The sequence below is a fragment of the Myotis lucifugus genome, unplaced genomic scaffold (assembly GCF_000147115.1).
Source record: "Myotis lucifugus unplaced genomic scaffold, Myoluc2.0 scaffold_437, whole genome shotgun sequence".
Taxonomy (NCBI): domain Eukaryota; kingdom Metazoa; phylum Chordata; class Mammalia; order Chiroptera; family Vespertilionidae; genus Myotis; species Myotis lucifugus.
The window spans coordinates 337341-357119 of NW_005871485.1; the positions used below are offsets into that span (position 1 = coordinate 337341).

The window sequence follows — 19779 nt, forward strand, 5'->3', positions numbered from 1 at the left end:
TCACCTTCACCCTGCCCTAGTTTCAGTCGTCAGTGGGGGTGGACAATGTAAAGCCTACTGATAAGAAACTAAATGGGGCCATACGTTTCTAATAGAAGATCCTATGAGAAAATGACTTAAATTTAGCAGACACAACTAAATGTATTGACATTAAGGCCAAGGTTTTCTTGTGTTTTTTGTATTTCTTAAAAAATATTTTCACAAATGTTGTCCATTGCTGAAGTCCAGGTTAAGCTTCTATAGCAGACGACAACTCTCAGAATTTGGAAAAGAACACATTTACCTGAAGTTCCAAATTGATCACTGACTGACCTTGGGGAGGAATAGGAGGAGGACAACTCCCACAGACATTTCTAAGCACAACCGGGAGATTCCCTCTGCAGCAGCTGGGAATTGCCTCTGTGCGCTAAGCCCTGCCTGCCTTCCTCACCAGCAGGTGGTCTCACAACCAGTGAGCCACACGGCCTGGGGCTCCAGGGCCCCGGGCATGGCCACTGGGCCACGCAGAGGAGAGGCACGCCATAGGTCTTGGAAACAAACAGGATTCCTCCACTAAAAGAAACCAAACCAAAGGGCGCCTGGAGCACTCAGAACCAAGACAGATGAGAAGCCTCTAATCAATTTTGTGGCCTTTTTTTTGTTGGTTGGTTTAAAAAAAAGAGAGAGAGAGAGAGAGAGAGAGAAGAATAAAAGGAAAGTGCAGTGAAATTTACTCTTTCGCCTCAGCCAGTTTATTGTTCATCTCTTTACTTTGCTCCTTGTCGTCGGGTTGGGCTTGGGCGGCGCTGGGGCCCTCCGCGCTCTTTTTCTTGAAGGCCCGGCCCGACACCACCTGCTTGTCTTTGGCCTTCCTCGGGGCCTTGTGGCTCGCTGAGGTCTTTTTTGGTTTGGAACTCTGAACACTAGTTTTTTCCACCTGCACGGAGAGACAGACAGACGGAAAATACGGAAATACAAAAGGAGAGGGATTGGGAGAGAAAATTTAGAGAGAAGACACAATTAATGAAAGGATAATAGGAATGCCGACATTTGACTCTGAGGGAGCAGAGTAAAGTGTTCTCAGTGAAGTCAGGCCACTTGGCTTCTAGAACCCTCTGTGCCCCCTGGTCAGTCATCTGACAGTACTCTCACTGGTCACATGGGGCCCTGGACATCTCACCCCGGACACCCAGGCAGTGGACTGTGCTACTATTTGCACTGTCTGCTTCCCCTCCCTGTCCAAGTCAGGCAGGCATATGATTTGCTCTAGTCAGTGAAATGTGAGCAGAAATGACTGGGTCACCTCCAGGCCCACTCAGTCAGCCTGTGCTTCCCAGTGCTTTCTCCCACCACAGAGAGGCCGCGCCTTCACCCCGAGTCTCTGGCTGCAGAAGTGACAAGGAGAACTGCACCAACCCATGGTGAATGTGTATTATAAGAAACTAGAGGCCCGGTGCATGAATTCATACACGGGGTGGGGGCTTCCTCAGCCTGGTGGCGATTAGGGACGATTGGGGTGGCCGGCCAGGGGGAGGGACTGTGGGAGGCTGGCTGGCTGAGAGAGGTTGGCTGTGGGAGCGCACTGACCACCAGGGGGCAGCTCCTACATTGAGCGTCTGCCCCCTGGTGGTCAGTGCACACCATAGTGACTGGTCGACCAGTAGTTTGGTCATTCGGTCGCTTAGGCTTTTATATACTAGTATATAGATAGACCTCAGTTGATGTAAAACACAGAGATTGTGGGATGATTTGTTAGCATAAGCCCACCTTTCCTCTGTTTCTGTCTCTGAGATGGTGCACACAGATGCAAAAATGTCCTCACTGAGATGCTTCAGGCCAGGCACCTTATCTCAGTGAGGCCTTCACAATTGCCCAGCACCCGCTCCTCCTCTCAGGCTGGCTCCTCTGCCCGTACTTTCCCGAGCAGCTGTTCAAGCCCATGCCCTCTCCCCAAGCTCCCTCCTCTAGCTCTGCCCCTTTGTTCCTAGGAGATGGCCTTGCCTGCTCTTTCTCAAGAACTCTGGGGTCACTGAGTGTGATCCCTCAGTATGCCACCTCCCATCCATCTCTAGATTTATTTTCCCCAATCTTTCCTCCTTCTTCCCTTTGAATCTTCTTTTGTCCAAAGCCAACCCCATGTCCTGGGTCCTACCTCATCTGTGAAAGGTGGACAGAGATGCCATTGGGCTCCTGGGCTGGGCCACTCACTCACTGAGGTCCAGAGGTTTCCTGTCACCCCAGACCTGTTCCTAAGGTAACCAATCAGCCTGGTTTGCCGGGGACAGAGCTTTCATGAAACATGAAACTCTCAGGGCTACAACTAGAGGAGTCGAGGCAAACAGGGTCGGTTAGTTATCTTACTTGCGTTGGCCAAATAGGAAACCACTGAGTGCAAGACTTTAGGGCAAAAGCAGAGAAAAGGCTGTCTAGGGTCTCCGACTTTTTCTGCTATTACAGATAGGAGAGCTGATATTTGCACGATTCCATGTGACCTGACCTCAGAGAACAAGTTCTGGCATATATGAGTCCTATGTCAGCAGCGGAATCTCCAACATGCTTCTCCCTCTCATGAATGCATTCTGGGATGCAAACAAGGCAAAATGGTGTCATTAGAGGAAAACCCCTGAATCCACGTAAGTTACTTAGAAATGCAATTCATTCACAAACTGCTCATTATAATAACAAATTACCCAAAACACATCTTGCAGCTGACATGACAGGTGTGTTGTGACGACTAAGAACTGCTGGTGGATGGCATTTATCGAGGGAAAGGGTAAGAAAAGGCAGGTGATTTTCAGGGACCGGGAGGTGAGGAAGTGTCTGGAGCTGAGGATGAGGCAGGGGTCGGGTGGGAAGGAAGCCAGGCAAGGATGCCTCCAACACGGGGCCAGCACTGCAGGAGCAAAAGCACAGTTATTTTATGACAAGGGGATTTAGGGCTCAGAGGAGGTTTTCTGTCACTTTTTTTCCCCTAGGTTTCTCAAAATCAGAAGCTAGTTTTCTGCACAACTGCCAGTCTTTACACTGTTTTTATTTTAGATAATGTTCCTTTAACACATTCCTTTTGAATTTATCAAAGGTTCTTGTTAATAAGCCCCCTCTATCGCAGTGAACTGCATAAGGGAGGATTTAAAAATATATATGTATGTATGATTTCAGAGAGAAAGGGAGAGGGAAAGAGAGACAGAAACATCAATTATGAGAATCATTGATCGGCTGCCTCCTGCACGCTCCACTGAGGATCAAACCCACAATCTGGGCATGTGCCCTGACTGGGAATCAAACTATGACCTCTTGGTTGATAGGCCCACGCTCAACCACTGAGCCACCCTGGCCGGCCGGCTCACGGGAGGGTTTGGAGTAGCCCCGCTCCCATGCTCTGTGGCAGTGAACCCCTCCATCCCAGGCTGTGCTGATGGGCTCCCCACCAGACCTGCCTCACCTTCGGGCATTCCTTGAAAGGCTCGCTGTAGAGGCTGCGTATTCTTCTGCGCTCAATGAACTTATTGTCAGCTGGTGTTGGCTTGTTGGCTTCCCCTTTGAACTGGGCACTGTAGCTGGTCTCGTGAGCCATCTTATCATCGGGGGGCTTGTACTGGAGCTTCGCTTTTATTGGTTTCACAGGCTTGATGTCCGTCCATGCTCGGAATTCATTCCTGGGAATCAAAGAAAGCACATGTGCTATGAGTCACCATCTGCCTGGAAGCAGCGCCCTCACGGGGCTGCAGACTCAGCCAACTCGCAACGCGTCCTTGCGGTACTGACTGGACGGTGGCTGAAGCGGTCACTCCACTCTGTCCTCACGGGTAAGGGACAGGTTTCCTCTGCCAAGTTCATGCGGTTTTGGCAATAGTGCCTGGGGAAGGGCTCAGGCTCCCAGCTCCCAATGAGTGATCAGGCACGGGCAATTCTAATCTCTGGGCCTTATTTTCCCAATATTCAAACTGAGGCTGCAAAAACTCAGTCCATTCAGTCATTCATGGATTCAACATACACAGGTGGGGCCAAAGTGGGTTTACCGTTGTTCGTATGGAAAATAACACCGTAATTAATAAATACACAAATAAGCTCTGTTTCGTGTACTCACAACTGTACACCTACTTTTGCCCGCCCTTTATAACTGTGTGTGAAGTATAAGAATTATAAAAGTTAAATGCGATAATAGATTATCATTGTGTTAAACCACGTGCCTGGTGATTGTGGTCAATTGACACACGTCAGTTCCCTCCCCCACTTTGTCATGATGAAGACCCTTTGCTGTGCAGAATCCTTAAGGATAATTCCTCCCTTTGATAGCGGGGGGGCTTGCTTCTTAAACGGTCTGAATCACTTTTGATGACAATCCTTATGAAATGTGTAAATGCTCACAGATCTTAAATAGCACGTGATGTGGATATCACAACTGGGACGTGTGTTGGGATATGTGCGTGTAGAGAGTCTTCATGTGCTTGGCTGTGAATGGCTATTGGTCCTCGCCCTGAATGACCCCATCTGCTGTTTTTTCGGAGTCAGTGTGTCAGTTATTTTGTTCACAGGAGTCTCTCTTGTGGTTTCTAATGAGCTGACTCTGATCCGTTACAGGACTGGAGAGGAGATGGTCAACACTTTTTAAAACACGGTAAAATAGGCCTGGCCAGTGTGGCCGAGCTGGTTGGAGACACATCCCGTATACCAGAAGGTCTCAGGTTCGATTCCCCGTCAGGTCACATAGCTACCTGGTAGGTTGTGGGTCGAATCAGCGGTCAGGGTGGGCACGTACGGGAGGCAACTCTCACTTATCTCCCTCCCTCCCTCCCTTCCTCCCCCTGCCTCTCTTTCTAAAAATCAATGAACATGTCATCCTCGGGTGAGGATTTTAAACAACACAACACATGGCAAATACAAACAGATGCAGCTGTGGCTGAAATGAAGGCCACAGGTCCATCCTGTTTGTTGGTGCGTGGGATTCAGTGCATAGGCTCCGTGCTCCCAAGGTCTTATCGGGTCTGTTCTCATGCGGGGCCATGAGAAGCTGTGTTGTGGGAAAGGACGAGGTAGTGTATGAACATCGTTGAGGCTGGTTCTTCCAGTGCCTTCTTTCATCCCTTCTCTCATCCCCAGTGACAACGCCCTCCTTCAGGGCCCAGAGATGAGTGCCATGAACAGGAGGCCATGGGGATTGGCAAACAGAGCTTAGACTGTGGTGGAGACACACGGGTTCTAGTCCTAGCATTGCCTCTAAGCTAGGCCAGCGGTTCTCAACCTGTGGGTCTCGACCCCTTTGGCGGTCGAACGACCCTTTCACAGGGGTCGCCTAAGACCACCCTGCATATCAGATATTTACATTACGATTCATAACAGTAGCAACATTACAGTTATGAAGTAGCAACGAAAATAATTTTATGGTTGGGTCACAACATGAGGAACTGTATTTAAAGGGCCAGGAGGTTGAGAACCACTGAGCTAGGCCTTTCCCCTTGCTGAGCCTTAGTCTCCTCTTTTGTTAAATAAAAGAATCACACCAGACAATGTCCCTCATAATATCCATCTGGATCTGAAGCTCCCCTGAGTCGATGAAGCTGGTTTGGTATCTGTGAGCCACTTTTTAGTCATTTTGACCTCCTTAGGGAAAACTGGTTTCATCTCTGACCAGAGAACACAGTTTCTTAAGAAGACGTTTCCCATGCTTCAGACTCGCCTTCCCAGTACAGATTGGACATCCACCTAGATGCTGTATCACCAGCTCAAACTCAACATCCCTAGGACCTAATTGTGTTGTCCCCCCTCCTCTCTCATGAACTCCCTCATTGCTCAGTTTCATTCACAAAATGATTTACTGAGCGCTTCAGGTCTGTCTGGCAGGATGCTGAGCTCTTTGGAGCAGAAAATGAATAAGAGCAGGCCCTGGGCTCAGGATGTGAGAGGCAGAGGGCTCTGTTGTTACTCCAGGACAATACAGTGAGAGCCGCGGGCAGGAGGGAGTGAGAAGCACAGAGGAGGAGCTCCTCTGCCAGCCCCAGAGTCAGGGGTAGGGGTGGGGTTCTGGAGTGGAGTTAGAGAGGCTGACAGGGAGTTGGTCAGGGAAGGGGGGAGCAGCAGGTTCTAGGCAGAGGGAGAACACCGAGAGGCTCAGAGAGGCACAGCCCACTGCAGGGACCTGCAGGCCGTTTGGGTGGCTGGGCTGAAGCTAGTGGGGAAGGGCACAAGAAGCTGGGCAGATCGTGAAGGTCGGTAGCAGCCATGCTAGCGGATTGCTCCGGACTGTAACAAAGAGTTGCCAAATGATTCCAAGCCAAGGATGAGTGTGGCCAGATTGGTTTTGGGGAAGAGAACTCTGCAGCAGTATGAATGGTGGACAGAAGTGGGGGGGCGGTGAGGCAGGAAGACAGGCTTGAGATTGTGCAGGGAGTCAGGAGGGAAGTGGAGGCCTGAACCAGGATAGTGGCAGCGGGACATGGGCAGGACTTGAAAACGGCTGGCAGGGAGTTGGCCAGAGGAGGAGGGAGCGGGTTCCAGGCGGAGTGACGAGTGGAATCTGAGCATTTTGGTCCTGTGGGTAGAGGTGCTACTGATTGCGACTGTGATGGGGAAACTGGGAGGAGAAGGGAATTTAGGATGGAATTGAGACCCTCCTGATTGTTAACGGTACCCATTCACTCCGGCATCAGTTACTCTTTGATCCTTTCCTCTCTTCTCCTCCTTCCTTCTCCACCTTCTCCCATGGGTTCAAACCAGTTACTAAGACCTGACTTCTGAACCATTTTGGCTCTATACACAGGCTTTGGCCTGGCCTAGGTGACACCTAGGGCTCTGGCCACCATTACCTACCCAAGGCCCCACACCTCCTTCCTCCCACTCCTCAGGACCAAAGCCCTGCTTCTTAGATGAGGCCCTAATACTTGGCCTAAAACTTGCAGTAGCCAAACCAGTAACAACCTGGCTCCCAAATGTATAATGGGAGCACCGTGGATCCGCTGCTCCTATCCCAGGCTGCTTCCAGAATTAGGACTGACATGGGCATACGCTGGCCTTGAGCACTGTTTCTGGGCCATCTCTCCCAGGCCAGCCTGCAGCTTTCTAGGTCTCTGCAGTGGCCTCCATGTGCTGGTAAATGACTCACTGTGAACGTGTTCCATGGGGCATGTCCTCACGGGAAAAGCTTGGTAACCCCTGATCCTGAACATCTTGGCACATCATCTTCCCATGAAACCATGCTATTAAGTCCCATAATAAGTTCACTTAATTATGACAAATTGTTAGGTTTAAACACAAATTCTGTTCCTTAGAATTGTCTCTGAACTCTTCACAACACCTTTCCTAGCCATAAGTAACAATTAATCATATGTCATAAAAACAGAATTAGCTACTATTCATTAATCATCTTTAATAAGTTGGTGGGTTGGGTTTTTGGTTTGTTTGCTTGTTTTGCATTTTCTCTTGGTGCTTGCAACAACTTTGAAAGAAGGTAGTATTATATCCCTTTTACAAAAGTGAGTAAGAGAGAGAGAGAGAGAGAGAGAGAGAACATGGCTCAGAGAGGTTAGAGAGAGAGAGAGAGAGAGAAAACATGGCTCAGAGAGGTTAAGTGCTGGCAAGCAGCAGAGTTGAAATCTGAGCCCAGGTCAGTGAGACGCAGGTCAGTGAGGCACACGGCCTATGTCCTTCCCACTGCACTTGGGCAAAGTGCTGGAGCTGCAGCCCGCTCCCTCTGCCCTCACTGAAGGTGCTTGGGCAGGGCCTGGCCTGCTGTCTGCAATGCCGTGGAGGGTTCGTATGACACAGACTGGACTAGATGACATCTGAGCTCCTGCAGCTTTGAGAAGCTCCGCCCATAGCAGTGTAGGCCACACTGAGGCCAGTCATCTCTGGTGCCTCTTGCCACAAGTTCACGGTCTCCTGTCGCCATGAACTTCCCTTTCTGTGACAAGATTTCAGCTTGATCATTCATTTACTCTTCAACTCGTTAATTAATTAGTTAATTAATTAATTCATGTGGCATTTGCCAAACACCAGCCATTGGTGTGGCATGTGAGCCACAGGAAGGAGTAATCCATGGTTGAGGTGTCGATAGTTTAGTGGGTCCGGATCTGTCCATGTGTGACCCTAAGCAAATAGGGCAGAGTTCAGAGGGAAAGACAAGAGGATCTTTAATTCTGGAGGGAGGAAGTGGGGAAGGGGGCACTGGAAAATGTAGACAGAGCAGTAGGTGACCTTAACTGACACTTGCCCAACACCTACTTCAAGCTCACGGCAGCTTTGGCTCCCATAGCAATCACTATGGGTGCACACCACAGTGAAGCTCTGGCCACACCGGGAAAGCCCCCTTCTGCAGGCTGCTGCCCTGCATCCCAGTGGTGCTCCACATGCCACAGCTTCTCCTGTGTCATGATGTGGGGGAGTCAGGGACAGGATGGTCTCCAGCTGCATTGCCAAACACCCACTGTCCCTTCCACACTGGGTCCCTGGGTGGAGCCCTGCCAGGAGGCTTGACGCAGGATGTATCTCCTGCACAGCACACTCCCTGCAGGGGCAGAGGAGGGCTCTGTCTACGACGTCCCTCTGTGGGTGGCTGAACTGCACACAGAAGCCACTCTACCAATATGTTCAAGTCTGGGTTCAATGACCCCTCTGGTGGCTCATCTGTGCAGGAAAAATCTATAAGTGAAGCCTGGGCCAGTCGCCGGCCTCCTCCCCAAGGAGTGGCAGAGCCAGGCCCATCTCCTGGAGACCAGGTGGACAAGATGCTCAGTCACGTTCAGAGCAGCTGCTTAAGCAGGATTTTAGGATCTTGCTGACCAGGCAAAGTTTTTAAAGGAGTCAACAAATACTCTGCCTTCATCTTCTGCCCAGTAGCCTCTGCCCCATCTCACCTGGGCCCTCTATACCTCAATACCTCCCCCCGGGGCGTGGCATCAGGACCATGGCATCGGGATCCTGGTCCCAATCTCCTCACTCTGGTTCTTCTGGCACATGCTGCAGGAGAAACCTTCCTCCCGCTCTGCTGTGAGCACACCGCTCCCAACTAAAACACCTCAACAAATCCCAGTTTCCTACAGGACCAAGTCCAAACTGAGGTCCCTTGTAGCTTCCATAGGCTACGTGTGACTTGGCCCCAAATGACCTTTCCAGCCTATTTCTTTATCCTCCTCAGTCATTCATTCGCATCGGCACTCAGGGAGCATTTTCTGTGTGCCAGGCACCGCGCCAAGCTCTCTAAGTGCATTAACTGATGTTGTCCTCACAACAACCCTGCACCGATGTTGCCAGTGATCACACCATGCTGCCCTTCCCCAAACACAGACTGCACTTTCCTGCCACCGAGTTTTTGCCCATGCTGTTCCCAGTCCTGGCAAGCTCCTCCCGCCACACTCCCAGCTACTAAAACACTGCATGGCCATTCGTGCCAGGCTCACACGCTCGCCCTTCCAGGGAGCCTGCCCCAGTCCCACCGCTGAAGCAAGCTTGTCCCCTGTTTTCGTCTCTGTAGCACTGGCCGTGCTTCACCTCAGGCTACCTGTGTAGATCTCGTTCTTCCCTTCCCGGCCGCAGTCACTGAGGGCCAGGACTGTCCTTGTGCGTCTGTGTAATCCCCACCATGCCTAGGACGGGAATTCAGAATGCAGCCTCCCCTCACCCGTGTGAATAGCTGAGCAGGAAGTTCCTGGGCTGCCCCAGCCAGGGAGGGGCATAAAGGTTGCTACACAAGCATCTCATGGCAGCTGACATCTATGTCACTTTCTACACTACGTGTTCACATTCTCCTCCCTTAGGTGGAACTTAATTCCCCTCCCCTTGGATGTGATTGGACTCACTTCCAACAAACAGAATATGGTGGAGGCGATGGCAGGGAACTTCGGAGACTGGACCAGAAAAGGCCTTGCAGCCTCCTCTTTGCTCTCTCTCGGGTCCCTCCCTGTGGGGACAGTCAGCTTCCATGCTCACTGCTCACTGAAGCAGCCCCTATGGCAACAAACAGAGTGAGCCATCTTCGAAGTGGACCCTCAGCCCCAGACAAGCGTTCAGATGACCTCATCTGAGCTAGAACCACCCAGCTAAGCCATTCCTAGATTTCTGACCTTCAGAAACAGCATGAAATAATAAATGTTTGTTGGCTTAAGCTGCTGCGTTTTGGAATAATTTGTTACACAGCAATAGATCCTAACCCAGACCCCAATCAGAAATTATTTTTTTCCCACAAAAAAAGGGTTTAAAACACCCAGGCTTCATGTCAGTGAAGGAGACACATGGATGTGAGCAGAGCACAGGAAGTTCAAGTTCCCAGCAGAGCTGTGGCATCAAGTTAACAGAGCGGGTCATGCTCTGGTCATCAGGAACTGAGGGTGAACACCTTGCAGCCTTCACTAGAAGGCAGAAAAGCTTCCTATGCAGCAACGTTGGTAAACATGCACCTGCCTTGAGGCCAGGTCATAAGCAGAAACAAGGAAAGACAGGCCCTCATCGGGGAAAATGATGTCCCAGTGCACGCAGCACACACAGCTCGGCAAGTGCAGGCAGAGGGTAACAGGCGAGAAGAGGCACCGAGCCAGAGCCAGAACAGAGATGGTCGTTCACTGGCAAGAGCACAGGCTGTGGAGTGAGATAAACCTGGGCTGGATCCCGGCCCGAACCCTTGGGCCACTCACTCCCTTACCTGTCCTGAACTCAGTGAGCTCATGTGGAACAGACTGACACAGGCCTCCGAAGAAGACTGGATGTCTGTATCAGAATTACAAAGTCCACCGGGGATAACTGTATACTAATGTATTTGCTTTTCCTTACAGAGTTATATGTTCAAGGACGATTACTGAATATCTTCTACGTTCCAGCCACAGGGGTTAGAAAGGCAGCGTGAACAGGCAGGTGCAGCTCCTGCCTCCACGGACCTTGTAATTAGGTGGGGCCATCTAAGCAGTTACACAGACAATCAAATTACCTGTCCAGCCACTGTCGTCTTTATGGCCACCGCAGTGAACAGTCTGTGTCCAGAGTGGACAAAATGTGGGCATCAGCTTTTAATGCCAGGTTTATTTCTGAATGTAATTCACATTAGACTTGAACAAAATAGCATCCAATGAATGCTGACTAATCGAATCTCCAATACTGAGTGTCCACTACAAACAGATGTTCGCTTCTTAAGGCCTCATCCCATTAAAGCACATTTCCTCACAGTGATTCAAGGCGGGATATTGAAAGAGCAATTATAAAGGGAGAGGCTGAGACAGGCGAGAGCCGGTGATTGATGAGACCTGTCTCAGGAGAGGGGGGAGGGGAGGCATCAGGAGAGAGGCTTTGGCCTTGGGAAGAAAGTGTGGTAAGGAAGAGAATAGAGGCTGGTCTCTCATTTCTAATTTTAAAAACCCTGACATTTACAAGAAACAATGAAATAGAATTTTACAAGAAAGAATTGTACTGCTGTGATGCATGTATACACGTGTTAATTGGTGCACATCCCCTCTTAACAAAAATGGAGACTTAGAATAATGGATTCCTGCCAGCTACAATCATATGTAAATTCCATTTCTCTGCCTATAAGCCCCAGATTTATTTCTTATGTATCTCAGTCCTTGGGAAATAAAATTATTTCCCCATCCTCTTTACAACAACATTTTCAATATTCCTTAACTGCTTTATGAAGGAAGAAAAAACTGTGCATTAAGATTTTAATGGCCTAAAATCTTCCTACAGATTTTCGTAGGCAATTTATGTTGTCATGGAAACATATTAAGTCTCTGTTCAAAAATCATGCCTACATTTGATATAGTCAAGTGTTCCCCAAGAAGGGAAGCGGGCTCCCTCACGGGCGCTGACGGAGGCAGTCACTGAAGGCTGGCAGTTGCCGGCTGTTGTCAGGAGTTGGTTAAAGGAATGGGGTCTGTAGATTAAAAAGGAAAGAACATCCCTGAGCCTAGAGCAGTGGTTCTCAACCTGTGGGTCGCGACCCTTTGGGGGTCGAATGACCCTTTCACAGGGGTTGCCTAAGATCATCGGAAAACACATATATAATTACATATTGTTTTTGTGATTAATCACTATGCTTTAATTATGTTCAATTTGTAACAATGAAATTGGGGGTCACCACAACATGAGGAACTGTATTAAAGGGTCATGGCATTAGGAAGGTTGAGAACCACTGGCGTAGAGGATCGCCTGGGGTTGAGTGTAAGTTGCTTCCTCCCGGCAGCAACAACTGGACCCAGAGAGGAGCTTTAAGATCTGTTCATGTGTATATGCTTGAGCTTGAACATATCTTTCAGCTTCTTTTTTTGTGAAAGGGTGAAAAGGGAATCTTACAGAGAATGCTAACCATGTAGGATAGCTCTTCTCATCCATTACTATCCCATAAGCACATGCATACCAATAAAACCATAGCTGATGATTTTGTAAAGTAAGAGAAGCACACATTTGGGCAAAAACTATCTGTATGTAAAGAAACATTTGAAGCTAATCTAAGGAGAATAGAGAATGAGTGAAAGAATCCTCCCCTTTCCTTACATGGAAAGGTTGATGTGGGTAACAGTTGGCAGTGACAGCTGTCAGGATGCAGGGTCCTTTATTAGGAAAACAGCTCCTTCTGCAGATCACTGCTGGCGAAGTCACAGGCCCCTGTGCACCTGAGAAATAGCGTCTCATGAGAAAGCCCATGTGCACAATATGGGTAGAATTATGAGGACAATTAGTTAAAAATGGAATCTGCTCAAACTAGGAGTCAATTCTACATAAATTAATTTAGGTTGCAGTGTTTACTAGACACTATGCTTGGAACTGTAAGGAAGAAAACGGGTGCAAAATAAGAAACCTCCAGTTGGCAGAGGTGGAGGGTCAGAGTGGGGGAGCGCGGTGATGAAAATAAGTACACATATAAACAGACCTCGAGTAGAAACAAATAAGAGCTAGATAACAGGTTATAAGAAAATTATAATCACGATCTTCTCCTTTTGCCTCATCCCCCATGTCCCCATTATTATCTTGGTTGATTAGCCACAGGAATGCCTTTTCCCATGCTGGAGTGGTTGTGCTGCAAGACCACAGAGTGATCTATCTGGTTGAGGTTGAGGGAAGCTGCAATCTTCTGGCTAGTTGGGTCCCCAAGGATCTGTGCCCATTACCTGCAGAAAGATGGTTCCTAAGACAGGAAATGGGAACGCTGAGAGTGAGCTCTGAAAGGTGAGAGGAAGCGCTACCTCCTTCGGGGGGGTAAACTTGGAATTCTGGAAGTACACTCCTATGAGATGACCAGTACATAGTGCCAAAGACACTGTATGATACATCTAGTGAAGTGCTCAATAAGTCGGCTTCTGCACTCCGTGTTCTGTGCACAGGAAGTACTATGCACTATAAATATCCTTTTAACAAATAAAGCTGGTGCTGCAAAAACCATCTTGAGACCCATGCTAAGTTACTCTTTTAAATGAAGCTCAATTATAAGGGAACTAGAGGCCCGGTGCACAAAAATTTATGCACTCAGGAGGGTCCCTCAGCCTGGCCTGTGCCCTCTCACAGTTTGGGATCCCTTGGGGAATGACCACCTGCTGGCTTAGGCCCACTCCCCGGGGGGTTGGGCCTAAGCTGGCAGTCAGACATCCCTCTGGCAGCCCGGGAGCCCTAGGGGGATGTCCACTTGCCAGCGGGGAGCAGGCCTACCTGCAATTGGACATCCTTAGCGCTGCTGAGGAGGCAGAGGAGGCTCCCACCACCACCACTGTACTGGCAGCCGTCAGCCTGGCTTGTGGCTGAGCAGAGCTCCCACTGTGGGAGCACACTGACCACCAGGGGGCAGCTCCTGCATTGAGCGTCTGCCCCCTGGTGGTCAGTGTGTGTCATAGTGACCAGTGATTCCCAGTTGCTCTGCTGTTAAGGTCAATTTGCATATTACCCTTTTATTATATAGGATAGAGGCCTGGTGCATGGGTGGGGGCCGGCTGGTTTGCCCTGAAGGGTGTCCCGGATCAGGGTGGGGGTCCTGCTGGGGTGCCTGGCCAGCCTGGCTGAGGGGCTGATGGCTGTTTTCAGGCTGGCCAAGGCCCCCAGTGGGACCCTTACCCCATGAGGTGTGGCCAGCCTGGGTGAGGGGCTGATGGCTGTTTGCAGGTTGGCCACAGCCCCTTCAGGGTGGGGGTCCCCCTGGGGTGCCTGGCCAGCCTGGGTGAGGGGCTGATGACTGTTTGCAGGCTGGCCACAGCCCCCAGCCACCCAATCTCCCAGTGGAGGCTGGCTGGAAGCAGGTATCTGGGATTTATTTATCTTCTATAATTGAAACTTTGTTGCCTTTTGCAGAGGCCACAGCCAGCCAGAGCAGGCGGGAAGCTTGGCTTCCTCCATCGCCTGGGCAACCAAGCCTCCTGCTTGCTCCAGCTCCGTGGCTGCCGGCTGCCATCTTGGTTGGGTTAATTTGCATATAGTCGCTCTGATTGGCTGGTGGGCGTGGCTTGGGCATAGCGAAGGTATGGTCAATTAGCATCTTTGTCTTTTATTAGTGTAGATACTAGGAACAACTTGTTGTCCTAAATTTGACAATATAGGTGAAATGGACAAATTCCTAGAAAGATGGAAATTATAAAACTGACTCAGAAGAAATAGAAGTCTGAGTGAATGTATATCAAGAAAAGAAATTGAATTAGTAATCTAAAATCTTTACACAAAGAAAATCCAATCCCAGATGGTTTCACTGGTGAATTCTATCAAACATTAAGGAAAAAATAAATACCAACTCTAACAATCTCTTTTTTAAGGTAAAGGAAGAGATAATACTTCCCAAGTCATTTTAAGAGGGGCAATATCATGTATTATCCAGGTACCAAGCCAGTCAAAGACATAAGAAAACTACAGGTCAATATTCCTCATGAATATAGATATTAAAACACTTAATTACTCTTTATCAGTAAATAATCAAATCCAGCAACATATAAAAAGATTAAGCACCACAACCAAGTGAGGTTTATCCCAGGAATGCAAGTTTTAAAATCCAAAATCAACGTAATATACCACTTCATAGAATAAAGAGCAGAAACCATATGATCACCATAATAGACACTTAGAAATGTTTGACAAAATTCTAACAACTTTCCATGAATAAAAAACTCAGCAAGCTAGGAATTGAAGGGAATTTCCTCAACGTAATAGGCAACATCTAAAAAAATCCTACAACTAACATTATACTCAATGGTAAAAGACTAAACACTTTCCTCTCAAGATCAGGAGAAAGGCAAGGATGTCACTCTCATCACTTCCATTCCACATTGTACTGGAGATCATAACTAGTATAATAAAATAATAAAAAGAAATTAAAGTATACATATTAGAAAAGTAGTAAAAATATCATTATTTGCATATAACATGACCTTCAATTTCAGAAAATCCTCAGGAACCTACAAAAAGTATTAGAACAACTGAGTGAGTTAGCAAGGCTGCTAGATACCCAATCAATATACAAAAATTAATTGTCTTTCTCTAGATTAGTAACAAACATTGGGAAAATAAAAACATTTAAAAATCCATTCACAATAGCATCAGAAAGAATGGAATACTTAGGAAAATATTTAACAAAAGAAATGCAAGTCTGTACACTAAAAACGATATAACACTGCTGAAAGAAATGAAATATCTAAATAAATAAAGACATATACCATGTTCAAAAATTTGAAGATTTAATATTAAGATGGCAGTTCTAGAAATTGGTCTATAAATTCAAAGCAATCCTTACCAAAATTCCAGGGCTTTTTGTAGAAAATGACAAGCTGATCTTAAAGAATTGCCAAAACAATTTTGAGAAAGAAAAAAAAATTTCTAAGGAGTTACACTACCTGATTTCAAAACTTATTATACAGCTAGAGTATGTTACTGGCATATAGACACACAGCTCCATGAGAAAAATGGAGTTCAGAATAGTTCTTTGCATACAGTAGTGTGTTGGAACTGGTTTATACTGGCTCACAGAGCTGATTGTTAAATTTTCAGTAGCTGGAAATCAGCCATGTGAAAGTATTCATATCAGGAAAGTGGACTACAGATCAGGGCCCTCCTTTTTCCAGAGAGCCAGTTGTTAAACATTTACCATCATACCACTGCTCACATATACGGTTGACTTATTTTTGACAAAGGTGCTAAGTTAATTAATTCAATGGGGATAAGGATCATTGCTTCAACGAATGGTGCTGGGGAAACTGGATATCCATAGGAAAAGAAAATGAATCTCAACCATGAGCTTACAACATACACAAAAAGTTAGAGTCACATGCCACTTAACAACAGGATATATTCTGAGAAATCCATCATTAGGCAATTTCATCATTCTCCAAACATCATAGAGTGTACTTACTCAAACCTAGATAGTATAGCAACTATCATAATTACATGGGCTATACTAGTACTTTTATAGGACTGGCAGCATAGTAAGTTTGTTTACACCAGCATCATCACAAACTCATGAGTAATGCATCGTGCTACAACATTACCACAGCTACAACATTACCACAGCTACAATGTTGCTTGGCGATAGGAATTTTTCAGCTTCCCTATAATCTTATGGGACCACCATCATATATGCCATCCATTGTTGATGAATTGTCATTATGCAGCACATGACAGTAATAAGACATAGACTATAGACCTAAATGTAAACTCTGAAACCAGACAACTTCAAAAGAAGACATAAAAGAAAATCTTTGTTACCCTGGAGTAGGCAAAGATTTCTTAGATATGACACAAAAACCAAAAACAGTAAAAAAAAAAAAAATTCAAGTTAATCAATATTAAACATTTTTACTCTTCAAAATATACCATTAAGAGAAGGAAAATACAACCTATAGTCTGACAGAAAATATTTCCAAAGCATATCTATATATATAAAAGGCTAATATGTTAAGTAGCTGACCATCTGACTGGTTGCTATGACGTGCACTGACCACCAGAGGGCAGACACTCAACGCAGGAGCTGCCGTGACACGCACTGGCCATTTACAGAGAAAAGGCACCATGGACCTGGCACCCACAAAGCAACACTCAGCTTCCCCCAAGTGGGACACAGGCCCTGCCACCACCCAGGGCGACAGCCCACCAAATCGTAGCCGATGCTGCTGAGACCCCATGGTGCAAAATGTGGCCTACAGCCCAGTCCAGCCCAAAAATGGTCTCTGTGGGCACCGGGTAATGACATCACGTAGCAACGCTCAGCTTCTTCTCCCTAGTGACTAGCCTTCTAGGAGTTTCTTCAGTCCAGGAACATGACTTGCTTTGTAGCCAGGTGGAAACATTTTACACTGTAACCAAATATCTGTGAAGTGTTTTCCCATGCTTCATCTCATTTGATCCTCACAGAAGTCCTGGAGTAGGTAGATAGGAGACTTGATGGAATCCTATTTTCTTTTCATTAGCCAGAAAACGGAGATTTAGAAAGCTTAGAAACTTGACCTGACTAAAAAGAAGAAATGTGGACCTTGAAAATGACTTCAGGTTTTCTCACTGCGCAGAATATAGTCAAACACTGCTGCAGTTAAATATTTTACTTTTGTTCTCCTTGCATGATCTACAATAATAATAATCTGCTTCGTGTTGATATTTACTGCTGTGTTGCTGACAATTACCTGAAAGAGAAGTTAGGGTGCTTCACTGGGCTGGAAAAAGTTTAGCTAAATCAGAAAGCAGGTCTAATTAAGCAAGTTTATTCTCTCTATATAAAAGGCTAAGTTGACTCACGCATGCGTGATACATATAAAGCTCTCACTGGCACCAATCTCACGCATGTGTTTTGAACTGTCATTGTCGATTGTGAATTTGGTTGACACTTCTTTTATAGAGAAAGGGCGAAGAGCGATATTAAAATATTTCTTCTAATTAATTGCCTTTCAATGTGCACGAATTTGTGCACCAGGCCACTAATATCTTATAAAGGATTTCTCACCTGGGCCAGTCCCCACACAAGGGCTAGAGGGGAAAAGACCCACCGACTCATCTAGGGGCTATTTGGGGGGATTTTTAGTGTGTTTACATCAACTTTTGTACATCATTCTTTGACTCATAAAAACTCTTTGCTATCAGCAAAGACATAGCTGTCCCCCAGGGTATGTTTTGGGGCGTGGGGATTGAAAAAGCAGCCTAATGAACCGGCATGTGGATTTGAGGTTCTTTTGTCACAAGATGCAAGAAAGTGCTTTTGGAAAACCTTAGGACTTTGCTCCCCAGCATTTTCAGGCTGGACTGCAGTCTCAGGCCCACAGGGCCCGTGTCCTGAGTCGGATGAGGATGTGTTGCTGCCCGTGAACGCTCCGTGAGCTCTCCGTGGGGCGTACGGTCCCAGCGTAGTGCGCAGCCTCTCCTCAGCACTTGGAAGCATGCACGGCGTTGCTCCATGCAAGTGAGATGGCACAACGTCCGGGCCCTCTTCTGCCGTGGGAGGGGGAGGGCCCGCACATGGACTGTTTTCTTACCTTTTAGTTTAATTTCCTTCCTGAAATGCAACTGATTTTCTGGAATACAGCCGAATTCCATTTTGAAGCATGGTTTCTACAGGGGGCTCTCCAAACAGGTTTGGTTTGTACACACGCTTTCCTGCCTCTGAGTGCTCCGTCAGCGCGTGTGGGAGTGGGTGCGCCTAAGGCTCCCACAGGCAGGACCGTGGCCGGCGTGGCCAAGCCCTCCCTCCAAGCAGCATGTACTCTGCATCTCGGGCAGCATCCACAGTGGCTCCAGCCGCCTTGGCACAGGACCCCCTCGTGTTCTCTCGGCAGCTGATGTCCAGCCCTGTCCTTGGCATCTTCTGCTTGAAGCCTGCTTTCCAGTCACTCACAGCAGGTGCTTGCAGCAGCAGCACTTCAGGTTTATCTGCCACGTTGGAGAACGAGGCGGCAAGAACTAACTATAAACACTCCTTGACCAGTTTCCACACGGCCAGGCACTGGCTAATTGTACATAAGGAGCTTTTTCTTCAGAAAGATTTCAGCCTGACCCGTAGTTCACTCCCCCAGCCTGAGAGTGGGAAGCTGCTGGACGAGCAGCGTTGACATGGGAAAGCCTGCAGAGGATGGTTAAGGCTGTGCCACTTGGCATGAGCACTTGCCGTTGTTTTTGAGGGTTATTGGGAAGCAGAAAAAAAAGAAAGATTTCAGCCCTAGCTGGTTTGGCTCAGTGGATAGAGCATCAGCCCTCAGATTGGCCTTGCTGTGGAGCTGTGAACCTGTGCAGCTGGTTTCAAAAGCCAGAGTGTGCCCGGAAGGAAAAGCCCAGCAGAGCCAAGACCACTGGGGCAGTCCTTTGGCGGACCTCTAAGTGGCTGTCCCTCTTTGCATGTGGGCTTGTCACGGCCAGTTCCCTTTAGAAGCTGGGGCTGATTGCTCTTTTTCCACTTGCAGCAGATCGAGTAGTAGTTTTTTGTTTTAAACCAGTTGCATGCAGTTAAATTGCATATATTAAATGTAAGTCCCAAGCAGTTTTACTGTGACTTATCTCTTCAGGGTGATCAAGCCTCATATAATCCATGTCCTTTGTTGTCCTTAATTCAGCCAGTCCCCCCCCACCCTCTCTTCATTTGCAAATCATTTGTTCCCTGATCACCTCTCTCAGTTCTTAGTTATGCATTAGTGCTTTCCTTTAACACTGGGATCCACAAACTTTTTTGTAAAGGGTCAGATAGTAAATATTTTAGGCCATATGCTCTGCAGGGGCTCAGCCCTGCTATGGTAGAGCAGAAGCAGCCATAGACAATTCTTAAATGAATGGGCATGGCTGGTGTTCCAATAAAACTTTATTTTGAAAGCAGGTGGCTCACCTGGGCTGTAGTTTTCCAAACCTCTGCTCTAACCCTTGATTGAGACCTACTGTGTTAGGCTC

At 47.5% G+C, this 19779-nt stretch overlaps 1 protein-coding gene across 1 annotated transcript in view; it reads right to left on the reverse strand.

The window, feature by feature from the left end:
- The window catches only part of MAP6 (microtubule associated protein 6), a 79974-nt gene that overhangs the window by 17587 nt on the left and 42608 nt on the right, over positions 1-19779 (reverse strand). The window contains 2 exon segments of the mRNA XM_023744212.1: positions 714-916; positions 3422-3635. Of these exon segments, the coding sequence (XP_023599980.1) occupies positions 714-916; positions 3422-3635 (417 nt within the window).